This window comes from Hippocampus zosterae, chromosome 4 (assembly GCF_025434085.1).
Source record: "Hippocampus zosterae strain Florida chromosome 4, ASM2543408v3, whole genome shotgun sequence".
Taxonomy (NCBI): Eukaryota; Metazoa; Chordata; class Actinopteri; order Syngnathiformes; family Syngnathidae; genus Hippocampus; species Hippocampus zosterae.
The window spans coordinates 6,365,012-6,379,862 of NC_067454.1; the positions used below are offsets into that span (position 1 = coordinate 6,365,012).

Genomic DNA, 14,851 nt, shown 5'->3' on the forward strand with positions numbered 1-14,851 from the left:
CGGGCTCGTCCATTCCAATTATTGTGGGTGAAATATCTGTTAATCGGTCATCTAAAGTTACGTGAAATGTTGTCAGAAAAAGTTAAGACGCATTATGCGATGTAATGTATACGTTATTTTACTATAATTTACTCCCTTTTGAAGGAAATATTTATTTTCAATGATTAGTAATTATTCTGTCTCGATTCATTGACCCTTCCATTTATGTACTACTCGGACTGGAGTCTGGAAGCAGTCAATGTCACGTTTGTAGTGTTTTTGCGGTTAAAATTGTGTAGAGTCTCCATCTTTTTAAATGTTTAAACTAGCGTGTTCAGTCGTAACCTCTTTGAGTACTGCTTGTCGACAAGCTTCAACCAAAGGAACCTCGTTGTAAGTTATTTTTTTATGCCGAATGATAACTCGCTCGCCATGTAAACATCGTACACGCATACCTACAGTGGCTGCACGTTATAGCAAATGGATGCCAGTAGCAAGTACGTTCATGTGAAGTCAGATAATTTGTGTTTTTATGACATGTATTTCGAAGCAGCCGTACATTCCATGGCACCGCCGTCGGTTTCCAGGAGGTGGCAGCGAGCAGCAAAGACTCCTCGCAAGTCTCCAGAGACTTCAGGTGAATTGTTGTCAATTGATGTCATTATGGATACGATGTAATTATTAATCCCATCATATTGATTGACTGGATTTGGACCCGCAGCCATTTCCCTCCCTTGCCTGGCCACGACAGCCCCCTTAGGTGGGGCGGAAAGAAGTTTGAGGAGTTGCCCATCCTGCACATCAAAGCTACATATAACAAGTATGCTCATTTAATGTTGGTACTTTGTGTAAGTAGCTTGACAACTACTGGCATACTGTATCATCATACCTAAAAAAAAATCTAAGTTGCAGCAGTCTTAAATCAAGGTACCCGTGTGCATTTTTCTAGAGTTCATTTTCTTATTTCAGAGGAAAATATGAATATGAGCCAAACATTTTAAATTCCAGCTGTTATTTTGTGGTATTTACATCGAGATGTGTGAAATAACTCAGTACCGAACACCTCTCCAACCAAATGGCGCAGTGAACCAGGCAGCTTTCCCATTCCATTTGGTGATGTCATGATATAACATTTCCTCATGAACACACTTTCCTCCCCCAGCACACACATCCAGCTGACGGACTGCGAGGGCCAGTCCTTGGTCAGGACTTCGTGCGGGACGGAAGGCTTCAAGAACATAAAGAAGTCCACGCCAGTCGCCGCACAGACCGCTGCCATCTCCGCTGCGGCCGTATGTATTTATTAGTCATTATTCATTCAAAACATTATTTCTTTTTAAGGATGAATGAATGAATTAAATTTGTCCTCCCCACGCGCTTCCTTTGAGAAGAAATCAACGGCCAAGGGGGTGACGTTTGTCCGTGTCATTGTCAAAGGTCTTGGACCGGGCCGCTTGGTGAGTTTTTACATCACAGCATTAATAGTACTGTACAGTGATCCCTCGCTACTTTGCGGGTCGTTTATCGCGGGTTCAGTGCATCGCGGATTTTTTCAAACATAATTTTTTTTATACATATACATAGAATACAGTACTGTATATGTTGCTCTATGTGACTCGCTGTTGTTTTGCAGCTTCTCGTGGACCGTTTGCGGACTTAAAAAATAAAAATAAAAAATTTAACCCGTTTATGTTAATTGGACGCTACTTCGCGGATTTTCGTTTATCGCGGGTGGTTTTGGTCCCCATTAACCACGATAAACGAGGGATTACTGTAGTTAATACTACAGTTAAGTGACTTATCAAAAGTTTATAATGGCATCGTGACCAGGAATCCTATTTGTATGTCATACCTGTCTTTTTTTCTTCCCCCCAGTCAGCCATCAAAGGCTTGACCATGGGAGGCCTGGTGGTGGTCTCCATCACGGACAACACACCTGTACCGCACAACGGCTGCCGTCCACGCAAAGCCCGGAGGATGTGATCATCCTCCCCAACAGTAAAAAAAGCCATTTGTTTTTTGTTTCAAAATGTCTTGGCCGCGCTGTGCCATTTTAAGGTTCATCAGAACATTTGGACACACGGTTAGTCGTCATGACAACTTGAGCAGTAGACGAGTGGAAGACACATCAGCGCAACCTTCCGTCATTTGACTTTTTATTTGTATTATTTACACGATGCACTGTTGCCAAGACAACAACAAAATCAATGTTTTGGATGTTCTTCATATAAATATATCCTCACGTGCTGCGTTTCCACTTGACAGGTTCCTTAATGGCAGATGAACGTTATTCTAGATGTGCAGCAAAATGGAGGACACATACTTTTTGCTAAGATAGCCCTTCATAAGCAACATGGTCATCAACACAATCCAGAGATAAAACATGAAAAACTACTTCACACTGATTAAGATGAGCAGATATATCTTGCAGTATATGATTACATTGATAGCATGGCTGGCATAAATTGCCCAGCAGAATAGTTTCAACCCGACAATATCCTCTGAAAGTATTCAAAAATAAAATGTTCTGGACTGCAGTGATTTTTTTCTGTTTCTTGACACGTACAAGATTCAAGGGTCCCTTTGGATCAAAGGGAAGAATAATACAAGAAAATGTTGCTATTTTAGGTGACAATCATGTGAGGGAGGGGGGGGCATTAAAAAAAAATCATTTATGTGTGATTGTTAAGGGCAAGTGTCCCCCACCTACTGCCCAAAGACAGCTGGGATAGGCTCCAGCACCACCTGCGACCCTAGTGAGGATGAAGCGGTTCGGAAGATGAATGAATGTTTTGGGGAAAATATATCAGCGATTAATTCATTGAATGAGAATCATTGTAATGCCCCACAAAAAAAAGCAATCAAAACAGTTTTGACAGTAGAGTTATGATTGGACCAAGAAAAATGAAATGAAAAAAGGGGTTATGTAGTACTAGCCAGGAAAGAAATGTAATTTAATGAAAATTAAGTTTAAAAATATGTACAGTATATTTTTCAAAATTTGTATTTAGTTTTAAAACCAAATAATGTGTAAAATTAGATTTTATTAAATCTAAATTTTGTAATGATGACTTTTTTTCCCCCATTTTCTTTCTTTTCCCCCTAAAACCTATTTTAACATATTGAGCCTGTCGTATATTTCCATAAAACAATTAAAAACATAAATTTTTGTGAAATATGTCATTTCCCTTTCGAAGAAATACATTCTTAATCTTTTTTTTTACGTGTCATGAGAACTTTTTGCCTTAACTTTATTCTGCATCTGTTCACTTTTTTTTCAAAGAAACACAAATTTATAACATTATGGATTTTTTTAAACATAACTGTTTTTCTATAAAAGTAAAACCTTTTCACATAAGATTACAAGTTTCCTCTTGTAGCACATTACAATTTTTATTTTTGTCATGACAACTTTTTTCCCCTTAACGAAATAACACTGCAACTTTTCCTTGTGATAATCTTTTTTTTCATCAAACGCAAACGCTGTATCGTAACGTTGCAATTTTTAAAAAAAACGTGTTAAATGACAACTTTCATTCCTCAAAGAATAAACGTTTAAACTTGATATGATGAGTCCCCCCACCCCCATTCACATTACAACTTTTCATTGTATGACTTTGTACTCGAAAGATGGCGTTGCCACACTATTCTTGAGATATTCAAACATTGTTGTCCAATTTTTAAAAAACACTTTCTCATAACGTGTATGTATGAAAATGAATATCCTGGTTCGATGGCAATAGGAAGCGACAGCAGAGAATTTTTTGACTGTGGACAACTCACATGTCTTCGACGGAGAACCAGCATGCCTTCTTTGACTGTGGTGGACCAGCGCGTTAGAGAGCTGATTTGGCCTCCATCAAGGCACTTTGAGTCCAGACCAAAGAAGTAAATGTCTGACTTTTTTTTTTTTTTGGCCACATATTGCACTTCAGTAAGCATGAGCAGCGATGTGTCGCCATCACTCGCCCTGGAGGTTGCTCAGTTCCAGGTCGTCTTTGCGTCTTCGGTGTTGCTGACTAAAGAGGGAGCTGAAGGGGTAAAGCTTGGCCTTGGCCGGGTATCTCTGCCCGGCCACGTCCACCTCGTAGTCTCCTCGATTGATGAAGTCTGGGGTAACGGTGGCGGGCAGGCCGTCGGGTCCGGGGGGCGGGGACACAAACCCGAGGCACACGTGTCTCTCCAAGGTGTAGCTGTAGGCGCTGCTGGTGGTGGCCCCCGCCAGATGCCCGTTGCAGTAGATGGGCTCGCCCCACCAGGGCCACAGGTCCAGCTCTGTGTCATGGTCCTCCAGGACCAACATGACGAAGCGGCGAAACACGCCGTCTTGACGCTGCTGCAGCAGAGCCGAGCGACCCACAAAGTCTGTGTCCTGAGACGCGACACAACAGAACACGCCACACTAAGCGCAGGCACCACAAAGGATTGCGAAACACTCACATATCACGTGGGGGTCGGACTCAAAATGTAATACAGTGTGACCTTGACTTGTGGGCGCCCCGTTTGCAGCGCTACAAACAGCCAAACAGCCCGTCTACCTTATCAAACTTGACGCGGAACTCCCGTCCGCACTCCAGTGGCGTGGTGAAGGTGTCCAGGTCTTGTCCCCAGAAGGCGAAGAACTTCTCGATGCGCAGGCTGCGCAGCGCGTAATAGCCGGCGTTGCGGATCCCGTACTTCTGACCCACCGACATCACCTCGTTGTACACGTGTAGCGCGTACTGCGAAGAAGCGAAGAAGAGCTGGTGGAAGCCTTCATGCATTTTTGTGGAAGCCCTTTAAGCATCTATTTGATATCCTTGATAACCATCTTAAGGTCCGCGTACAGGTACACACTTTGCACATAAATGTCTGCAAGCTAATGGCCGCCACTTTGAGCACGTCTTGTAATTGAAGATGTCATTTTTGAATACATTTTACTCACATGTGAATACATTATTTTGACCGACTGTCCATATAAATATACCGGTACATATATTTGGGATGGGGCGGCCCGGTAGTCCAGTGGTTAGCACGTCGGCTTCACAGTGCAGAGGTACCGGGTTCGATTCCAGCTCCGGCCTCCCTGTGTGGAGTTTGCATGTTCTCCCCGGGCCTGCGTGGGTTTTCTCCGGGTGCTCCGGTTTCCTCCCACATTCCAAAAACATGCGTGGCAGGCTGGTCGAACGCTCCAAATTGTCCCTAGGTGTGAGCGTGAGCGCGAATGGTTGTTCGTTTCTGTGTGCCCTGCGATTGGCTGGCAACCGATTCAGGGTGTCCCCCGCCTACTGCCCGAAGACAGCTGGGATAGGCTCCAGCACCCCCCGCGACCCTAGTGAGGATCAAGCGGCTCGGAAGATGAATGAATGAATGAATGAATATTTGGGATGTGCTATATCCCCAATTTTAAAAAAAATGTTGATACATATCTCAATACATTGGGCCCAATACGAATCAAGGACAATTTGATTCAATGCACTCGTAATTAAAACCAGAATTGATTTTCCGATTCAAATCAGTTTTCGTTCCACCCATAATGTAAACACTGTCCATAAACTCAAAAGAAATCCACGATAGACTGTTATAGTGTACAGCATTTGATATTGTATCTACGATAAGCTGCATGTTGTAATATCTCACAAATATAGGTTGTACCCCAAGTTCTTCTGAAATCTTTTTGAGTTTTATGCAAATTAAAGAACTTAAGCGAGATATCTGGTGTATTGAATGATCAACGGTTTGCTCTCCTTTGGAGTGTGTCGCTGGAAGTTGTGAAGAAAAGCATACCTCGATAGGGATGTACAGCATGAAACCCGGCTCACCCGTGTGGGTCATACTCATCACCCGGATGCCGTTAGCGTAGCCCACGCTCATCTCCTGCAAACACACAATAACAGAACGTTGCCAAGAATTGACAATTTCAACAGTCGTACAACCACACGTAGAAGTCAAACTCCTGACTCTTCGAAGAAACATAATGCAGAGTGAACCTCGCGGTTTCTTCATTGCTACCAAATTACTGAAAACATTTTGCAAAGTTTCACTTTGGAGACAGCGGATGAGAACATCAACCCACCTTACAGAACATGGAGGGAAAGTGATCGGGAGTCATGGAAACATACGAGAGCTCCGCCAGAACATCCGTGGCACGAGGTCCAATCAGATTTAAAGCTGAAAAGAGAAGGCGGTGCGGTTTTTGTCGTGGAGGTGCAGTGAGCAGGTGTGGATTGCGGGCTTACCCGTGTACTTCCAGCTGACGTCCTCAAGGTGAAGGTGCGGGTCATTGGGCATATGTTTCTTGATCCACGACCAGCAGTGGACTTGCTGGTCTGTTGGCGAGATGATGAAGAAACTGCAGAGGAGAGAACAATGGCAAAGTTGTTCATCTTCTCGGGGAATCTTGGAATGAACTTCTCCTCCCAACCGCTACACGTTAAAAGTGTTAGTTGGAAGCATTTATACTCGAAAGATGAGTGATGCTAAATTATGGAAAAATTACAATTTTTTTTTCCCTTGTTGCGTGTGGGCAGCACATTCACTTGGCAACATGAAATTTGGGAGGCACATTTGTCACGAGTTTACCCACAAAGCCTGAAAAAAGATGAGCAGTGAGTTGTTTTGGTGCAACTTCCAATGGTCCTTCAAAGACTAACTTGGACAAACACATTTTTAATGAATAGATTAGGAAGCTCCGTTACAGAAAATTCAAGTTTTCATGACTGTGTTCGTGCTCAGCTTGAAACAAAAACGACCATTTTAAGAGTTTGCATTTATATGACTTTATAAACCTTTGTGAGAGGGCATTAATTTTTGATTTTTGCCATTTGTGGCAGGGCTCTGTCCCTGTGTCAGGATGACTGTACGACTACATTTTTTAAAAATAATTACAAAAATAAATCGAAAAAAATGTCTTATGACTTTTTATCTCGAAAATAGGCAACCTTTGTCGTCTGATGAGGTTTATTGGTCTATATATAGTTATTACTTGGCAATATGAGGGGTCCCAAGACTGCAAATATGTAAGAACCCCTGCTTCTGAGGTCTCTTTTTTTTTTTTTTAACCTGTTCTTGCTGAGGCGCACTACGCTGCAGTCATTCTCGTAACCTCCTCGTTCGTTCAGCATGCCCGTGTGGACGATGTGTCCCACTGGAACGTCCAAGTCATTGGCACACAGGTGCTGCAGCAGATCCAGGGCCTCATCGCCCGAGGACTAAAGGACGGTGGGACAAACCAGAAGACACACCATTCGGTTCACATCACGATTCTGGTCAGTTTCAAAATGCTAACGAGGAAGTGAGCAACCCACATCAGATCAACACGCGTGTTTATGATTGTCGTATATAGTTGCAGCTGCAATTTTACAACAATGTGAACATTAGAGATGAGACTGCGGAGAAGAATACTGTGATGTCCACAGCTGGCGCAGCGTTACCGTGAGTTCAAATTTGGTGAAGGACGACATGTCAATGACGCAGACAGCCTCCTTGCAGCACTTCACCTCCCCACCGACGATGTCAAACCAGTCAGGCTTGTAGAAGGTCTTGCTCTGGTCCAGAGAGAGAAGATCTGCATGAACAAACAACAATTCGCATGCCGGTTATTCATGATCATCGCATCCTTCATCCATCCATCCATCTAAAGCCATATAAAAAGGAAAGTCTGGACACTTTTTGAAGTGAACAAGGTGCTGACTTTCCGATTATATGGCTGTGCTTTTGACTGTCCCTGTTGTGTTAGCGGTCCATCCGCACTGCGTGATTCACAAACTTATTTGCTTGATATGGCTTTGCATATATCCAACCATTTTTAACAGCGCTTATCCTCACTCGGGCCGCAGGTGTGCTAGAGCCGATCCTAGCGGACGATGAGCAGGGTGTACCCCCCGGCTGGCTGCCAGGCACGTACAGACAAACAACCATTCACGGTCATATTTTTGGAAAGTCTTGTGTACCTTTGCCAGGCGGAACAAAGTATTTGGGTCTCTCAAAGCCGTGTTTCTCCATCCAACGAGCTCCCTGTGTGTCCAGTCGGTCATACAATGGACTTGTCCTAAGTTGCCGGCCTGTCTGGAAGTCCCAGCGAGGAACCTTTAGTTCGTACAACAGCGCTGGAAACACAAATACAAACACACCACACATGCAGCAGACCGGATTTAAGTGCCTTCAAGATTCAAGATGTGCGAATCGTGTGGCCGTTGACAACAAAATGGCGACTCACGCATGACCTCCATAACGCGGTGTCGCAGGAAGGTCCGGCTGCTCTGCAGGTTGCCGAAGCGCTTGATGTCGAGCGGCCACACGTTGGCGGTGGGGTAACCGTAGGTCATCCACTCAGCCAGATATCTAGGGTTAAATACATTTATTGGGACAGGAGACATTTTCTATGGAGTTCGACTTGCTGCATCAACACAGCACTGAACAGAAGGAAACACTGGCTTTTTTTTTTGATCATCAGAATTTCATGGACAGAATACATTTAGCCCATTTTGGAAGAAGGCTGTAGTCAAAAAGCCTTTTTCGAAATGCGATGAATATTTTTTGAATGAACTGTACTATAAACAACGGAAGACCGATTCCCAACCCAGAAATCATGCAAATAATTTAGCCGTATCTAAAAGTGGCAAATTGTAAACGTGAGGCAATGCAATAAATATTCTGATATTTTCTCGAAAACAATAAGACCTCTGAGACTTAAGTTTTGTAATGTTACCATTTTTTATTTAATTTAAAAAATATACACTACTTTTTTGTTAGATAGATCAGATAAAAAAAAAAACAAGTACATTTTTTCTTGAGAATAGCCAACATTTTACATTAAAGAAAAGTGACTGAATTCTCCTGAGATTACTGAGATTTTTTTTTCTCTCAATATCCAACAGGTTCTTCATACTGAGGAATCTTGACATGTGGCGTTTCAAGGTAATGCTCAGCACACAAACGAGTTTCTGCTTCGCTCAAAAAGGCACTCCCTAAGATACTGCCCCCCACTTAATGTTTTTCACTGGACTGGTTTATATTTATGGCCAAGGGGTGTTTTGCATACAGTACAAATATTGACAGTATGTCAGACTTCACGACTGCTTTAGTTTAGTGCAGTGCACCGACGACACCCCGTCCCGGACTCACTTGCCAGCTCCTCCGGCGAAGGCCAGACCCGAGGAGTTCATGCCGGCCAGCACGTAGTAGCCCGAAAGGCCCGGCGTCTCGCCCATCAAACAGCGCATGTCAGGGGTGAAGGACTCGGGGCAGTTGACCAGCTGCTGGATCTCCGCCGACTCCAAACCAGGCATTCTCCTCAGCAGCGCGCTGAGCATCGGCTCTGAAATGAACGAGGAGAGACCCCGTTTCAGCAACCGAAATTGAACAGGACGCATGTTGTTTTGGTATTGAACATCTATTTTAGTTTGAATTTGAGGGCTCATAAATTTGACCATGCGCTAATTGAAAAAAACATGACGAGTATTTTTCATCACAAAACATCTCATCTCAAAATGTCTTGCTTAAGACCCATGTTCGTACATGCAAATAATAAAACGGATAATTTTAATGAGCGATCGCGGTAATGCGCAGATTATAGTCCAAAAATATAAAATGTACAATGTAAAAATAACTTTATAATTGATTTGTTTATACAATTTGCCGAGGGTCCGGACAGAGGAGGTCGGCGGTTAAGTCGTGGATCGCGGTCCGCCAGTTGAGGAAGACGGTTCTATACTTTCAGATTACATTACCGAATTGCATTCAAGGTCGCCCGTGCTGTAAGAGTGTTGCTCACATGAGTGTGGTAAGGTGAACATTGGCCAGAGTCCAATGGATAACGCTTATTAAAGCAGCCTGTACGCTCTAATAAAAATGTTTGATGGTGGAAATAAGAAAAAAAAGCACTCACATAAACAAAGTAGTTAAATGCAACATCTTTCAAGCAAACCTCCGTCAGGGAAAAACATTTTAGGCAGGGTGGTTTAAAAATTGATTTCACTTGCTGTTTCTCTAGGTTTTACTGAGCAGGGGTGAGCCAAAAGGAGTCTTGTATAGGGGGAAAAAAAAAAACACTCGCACAAACTCTCGTGATGGGTGCGAAAGCCATTTTCAACTGCTCACTGGTTTAAAATAACGGCTGTGTCCCAGGGGGGGCTGGAATGCTCATAAACAATCATTGACCAAAGGACCCCTTTTTCTACTGTTCCTCACCAAAGTGGTCCCAGTCCTCCTGCATGTTCTGAATCTCCAGCTGGTTGCGTCCCTCCGTGAAGATGGGCTTGGGATTTTTCTCGAAGCCCCCAGAAAGCAAGCCTCCCTGCCACGGCCGAGCGTATATCCTGCCGTCCATGTCGAGCACCACTGGAAGACACACAGAATGGTACCTTGACTGAATTCATTCCGTGACCATGCTGGTCAATCAAAAAGACACTACATTTAAATTTGGGTGTTTTCTAATGATAGAAAACAACAGTCAGGTTGCCCGCAAGTACGAAGATGTTTAACAGCAACAAAAAGTATTACATTTTTTGATATATAAATACATTTTATATTTTACAGGTCGCATATACGTGGGTAAATTATAAGAATTATTTGCTCAGATTTTAGAGGCAAAATGCCCCCATTTAGGGGCAATCGGAGGCGATGCATCGCGATACAATGGCAAGGCGTGAGACCTGGCGTGTCGGCCGGGAGGTCCTCCTGGAGAGGTTTGGTGAGGAGGTAGAAGTGCTCGCAGCCATGCAGAGGGACAGAGACTTTGGTTTCACTCGCCTGGCCCAGCTCGTAAGCCCACTGAAGCAACACATTCAGAAAGGAGAGCGCTGTGATTCGTGGGCATTTTTCGGGTTGGTTTTGCAGACTCAAGCCTAAAATGATCATTCAAGCTTGATGATGGTGGAGCATTTTTTTTTAAATTGTATTCAGAATACTAGAATCAAGTGGAAGTTCAACGCGCACACAGCTTTACAGTTTTGCATTTCACGTATAAGCCTTGCGGGTGAAAGCATCCCTTATTTTTATACCTGTCCAGCACAGTTGACGAAATATTCACACTCGATGGAGCCGCGGTCCGTGTCCACCGCCGTCACGTGGCCCTTCTCCACCAGAACCTGCTGAATGGTGGTTCTTTCCAGGATTTGAACCCCTGAGTGGGGAGACGCAACAAGAAGGAAGAATTAGGCATGCGCCTTTGGTAATAAAGTACAAACCCATGTGCTATGCCTTGTCCGGCTGCCGCCACGGCCAGGGCGTGATTGACATCTGGCGGTGACACCACAGCGTCGGCAGGCAGGTGGAGCGCCCCCACTAGGTCGTGAATGTTCACCAAGGGGTGGAGTTTGGTCAAGTCTTTGGGTTTCACAATGTTACAGCTGATTCCCATCACCCTGGAAAAACAGAGAAAGAGAGGCGACGGTTTATTTCGCATAAACATCCCTGCAGACATCAGTATCTGTTCCTGCGTAATGCTACTTGTTTAATGTTTTTTTTTTAATGTCAGTTTCTATTTCTATATATGTTTAATTTAATATGTTGTCATTCTTTTCCATGACCTCCGATTTCAAACTATTTGTTGTCAAAATGAGATACAGTGCAATAAAAAAATGCAACGGTAATTGTGCTGTGTATTTAATAACGGGATGCATTAATATGATTTTCATAACGACCCTCTGAGGCAGGGGCCCCCAAACTTTTTCCTGTGAGGGGCACATAACTTTTCCCTTCTCTGAAGGGGGGCCGGTGTCAGTTTGTAACAGAAAAAGTGTGACGATCGTAGGGGAGCTGAAAAAATGTATTGTTTTCCAGAAAGCCACACATAACCAAATAACCCTTCCCAGGTTCTTTACAGAAAAAAAGTCAGGAAATAAATAATAACACTATTAATGAAATAAATAATCACTAAATAACCCTCTCTGAGTTCTTCACAGAAAAAAACTATCTTGTCTTGTTTATGTCTGCTACTGTCTTGTTCACGTGTTCTACTAATTGATCTGAGACACAACTAAAACACTGAAACAATTTATGGTGTGTAAATAACTTTGTGATCTTGATTTCAACCCTATTTGCGTCATGGGTCATTTTGACCCGAAGACCATCTTTGTACTTTTTTTGTACAGCTTCCATGGAAATGTGAATAAAAACATTTCAATTTTTCTGCAGTTGGGGCCAATCTAGGAAAAATCATAACATTTCAAGTTAAAAAAATTATCATTTAGGGGGGCCTTTTTAACACAGTGGCGGGTCATTTTGACCCGAGGACAACAGGAGGGTTAGAGGGCCCGGCCAAATGTGCTGACGGGCCGTAGTTTGGGGACCCCTGCTCTGAGGGAAATCACAATGTGACCAGCCATGGAAATGAGATGGAATGACGCCCCTGCTTTTAAAATCTCACTCGGCTGAAATTTAACGATATGTGTTCACATATGATGGACCATCAATGATGACTTCTCATGTTTTGTGGGTCTTTGGAAGTGTATTTTCGAGAACATTGCTGTCCAGCTCTGCATTTTTGAGATTTACCCATATTCACAATAAATGTGACCAAAAAGTCTCACTTGAGTCTTGACGCGAGGCGCTTCAGTGATATGAAGCGGTCCTGATTCTGAGCCAGACACAGAGAACCCGTCTTCACGTAGCCTGAAACACAGAAAATGGAGGGAAAATTCCGAGACGGATTCCTGACGGGACACTAAGACGGCTTACCCGTTTTGACGCCAGTCTCATCCTCGAGCTGCTTGTACAGAGCATTGGAGTAGTCGGCCATTTTGCATTCAATGGAGATGGGTTTGGCTACACTGACAATACCAGCGCAAAGTTTGGTGGTTCCTGCTCCTAGTCTGTCAAAAAACAAAACAATGACAAATTTAATCCTGACAGTAGAAGGACTTGCGCACCTTCGTATGGGTATTTTGGCATTTTATTTCAGTTTACACATTGAGTAATTTAGTGTGCTTTTTAGCTTTTGGCTTTTTTTTAAACTTCATATTGTCCATTTTACTTTGACAAGTACAAAGAGGCAATATAGTCAACAGAGCTACTCAAGTGATTGTCAAGCATGCACAGTAATCCCGACTGACATCTGTTATGTTCCTGAAGAATAAAATGAAATAACATTTTATTTTGGACACCGTTACTCACATTCAAAGTCCCCGTACAGCAGCTAAAATCATCTTTAATATTTAAATGTGTCATTTCAAATTGCCCCCCTCATATGACTCAAGTAGAAAATGGACGAATGCTCCATCAGATGTCATACCTGCCCTGCTCCAGGAGAACGATATCAGTCCATCCTAGCTTAGCCAGGTGATACGCCACCGAAGTCCCCACGATGCCCCCGCCACAGATGACCACTCGGGCCTGGCTGGGTAGTGGCAGCGGCTGAGAGGAGTCCCCGCTCCCCGCCTGCATGCAGTTCGTGGAGGTCGACAGGCCCTTGCCGGCCAATGTGGAACCGGTGTGAGGCAGAAGCAGCCTGGGGAGCAGGCCAGGGGACAGAGCCCTGTAGCTCTGCACACAGCTACACATGGCTGGCTGTGCACTCTGTTGGTACGCACACAAAAAAAAATGAAAACAACCACAAAAAAAAATCTAATGTTCACATTACTTATACGCAAGTCTTCAGGAGGCAAGTTATTGTTTACCAAACACTGGCGTTCAGGATATTGCTTTGATTTTAAAGTCACACTTCAGTTCATATTTGGTAAAGTTACTAGAAATGAAAACCAAACTGCTTATCACGTGACTACAGGGACAGATTTGATTTCCCCTAAAAGTCAAAACATTAGCAGAGAATGCAACAGCAAGGTTGTCAAGGCCGTTCAAATGTTGCTGGATGTTGATAGTGTGGATAGCGTTGTACAATACAGGATGTATTGTTTTGTTTTGTATAGTGTTCGCACTTCCTTTACTTTATTTTTTATTTTTCAAGCCACGAAGTTTGCTATGAAGAAGCTGCAGCTACAATGTCATCAAGAGGTTGAAACTGAGTTTTGACTTTTCTTAATATCAATAAAAGTGAGTCAAATCCTTGCGACTATGTACGAAATGCGGCTCTCCCAGGGTGTCAGTTGAGAGGCACTGCACGAAGAAAGATTTTAAAATTACGCATCACGCCAAGTTCACTTACAAAAGTCCTTCAGGAGTCACAAATAGACTCGTCGACTTCTGCTCGCCACGAATGTATGTCCTGACACAGCTGACCGCTCGAGAGCTTTAGCACACGCCGGACTTTATTCACTTGTGCTGGATGTAATTATGGCTAAATGGCATTTTCGCTGTTTTGTAAACGCGTTAAACAGTTACATGTGTTGGTGTTTCAACGTCTCGGTGTGGGAGTTGTCACGCGGAGTGACAGACATCGCGGCTAATGCTAACGAACGAGTAGCAAAAAAATGTCGAAGGGTAAACTATCTAAATGTCAACAAATTGGAGAAGGGCAGCTCTGCTTTAACTGCCGTTCTGCTCGTCTTTCTCACTTACCAACTAAGTCAGTCGCAGCGGAATTTCGGCGTCCGTATACATGTACACGAGTGAGCACTGGATCGTGTTGTGATGACGGAAGGGCCTATTGTTTGGGTCCAAGGCAAAGCTATTGAGTATTCAGTCGTAAGGCAAGCAGAAGTGTAAGCGGATGTTACTTCTGGGTGATTTTTCAACGTAAAAGTGAGCGGGTGTTTGTTGTTTTTTTTAAAGGCTACTATAGCCACAAGATGGAAGAAAGAAGGAAAGACAGGAGGAAGGAAGCATGGATATATGTAAGGAAGGCCAGGAGGATGATAAGGAAGGAAGGAAGGAAGGAATGAATGGGTTTACCATTACTTCTCGGGTCTTCACCAGATCAATCAAACCCACACCTGGATTTAGAACCATTAGTTGCTGTCATTGAAGCCGTCGTTTGAAACTTAAGTCATTTTTT

General features: G+C 43.5%; 2 protein-coding genes across 4 annotated transcripts; one reads left to right on the plus strand and one right to left on the minus strand.

The window, feature by feature from the left end:
• Positions 1-186: 186 nt before the first annotated feature.
• mrps11 (mitochondrial ribosomal protein S11) lies at positions 187-2,516 on the plus strand. 2 transcript variants are annotated; one of them, XM_052064406.1, is made up of 6 exons: positions 187-372; positions 530-616; positions 701-799; positions 1,142-1,271; positions 1,371-1,436; positions 1,855-2,516. In XM_052064406.1, exons 1-6 carry the CDS (start codon positions 296-298, stop codon positions 1,960-1,962), a joined length of 567 nt encoding a protein of 188 aa, XP_051920366.1. In that variant the 5' UTR covers positions 187-295; the 3' UTR covers positions 1,963-2,516. The 2 variants fall into 2 exon arrangements, with proteins under 2 accessions (XP_051920366.1, XP_051920367.1); XM_052064407.1 differs by having other exon boundaries at positions 188-372; positions 533-616.
• On the minus strand, positions 1,991-14,571 carry pdpr (pyruvate dehydrogenase phosphatase regulatory subunit). Of its 2 annotated transcripts, XM_052064299.1 has the most exons (18): positions 14,416-14,571; positions 13,193-13,476; positions 12,640-12,773; positions 12,492-12,573; positions 11,161-11,324; positions 10,962-11,083; positions 10,614-10,731; positions 10,150-10,299; positions 9,085-9,277; positions 8,177-8,301; positions 7,911-8,066; positions 7,392-7,525; positions 7,021-7,169; positions 6,198-6,310; positions 6,035-6,129; positions 5,746-5,835; positions 4,518-4,700; positions 1,991-4,351 (listed from the first exon to the last, which is right to left on the minus strand). In XM_052064299.1, the coding sequence occupies exons 2-18, from the start codon at positions 13,459-13,461 to the stop codon at positions 3,941-3,943; spliced, it is 2,688 nt and encodes an 895-aa protein (XP_051920259.1). In that variant the 5' UTR covers positions 13,462-13,476; positions 14,416-14,571; the 3' UTR covers positions 1,991-3,940. The 2 variants fall into 2 exon arrangements, with proteins under 2 accessions (XP_051920259.1, XP_051920260.1); XM_052064300.1 differs by lacking the exons at positions 1,991-4,351; positions 4,518-4,700 and adding an exon at positions 4,744-4,955 and having other exon boundaries at positions 5,396-5,835.
• Between the last annotated feature and the right edge of the window lie 280 nt (positions 14,572-14,851).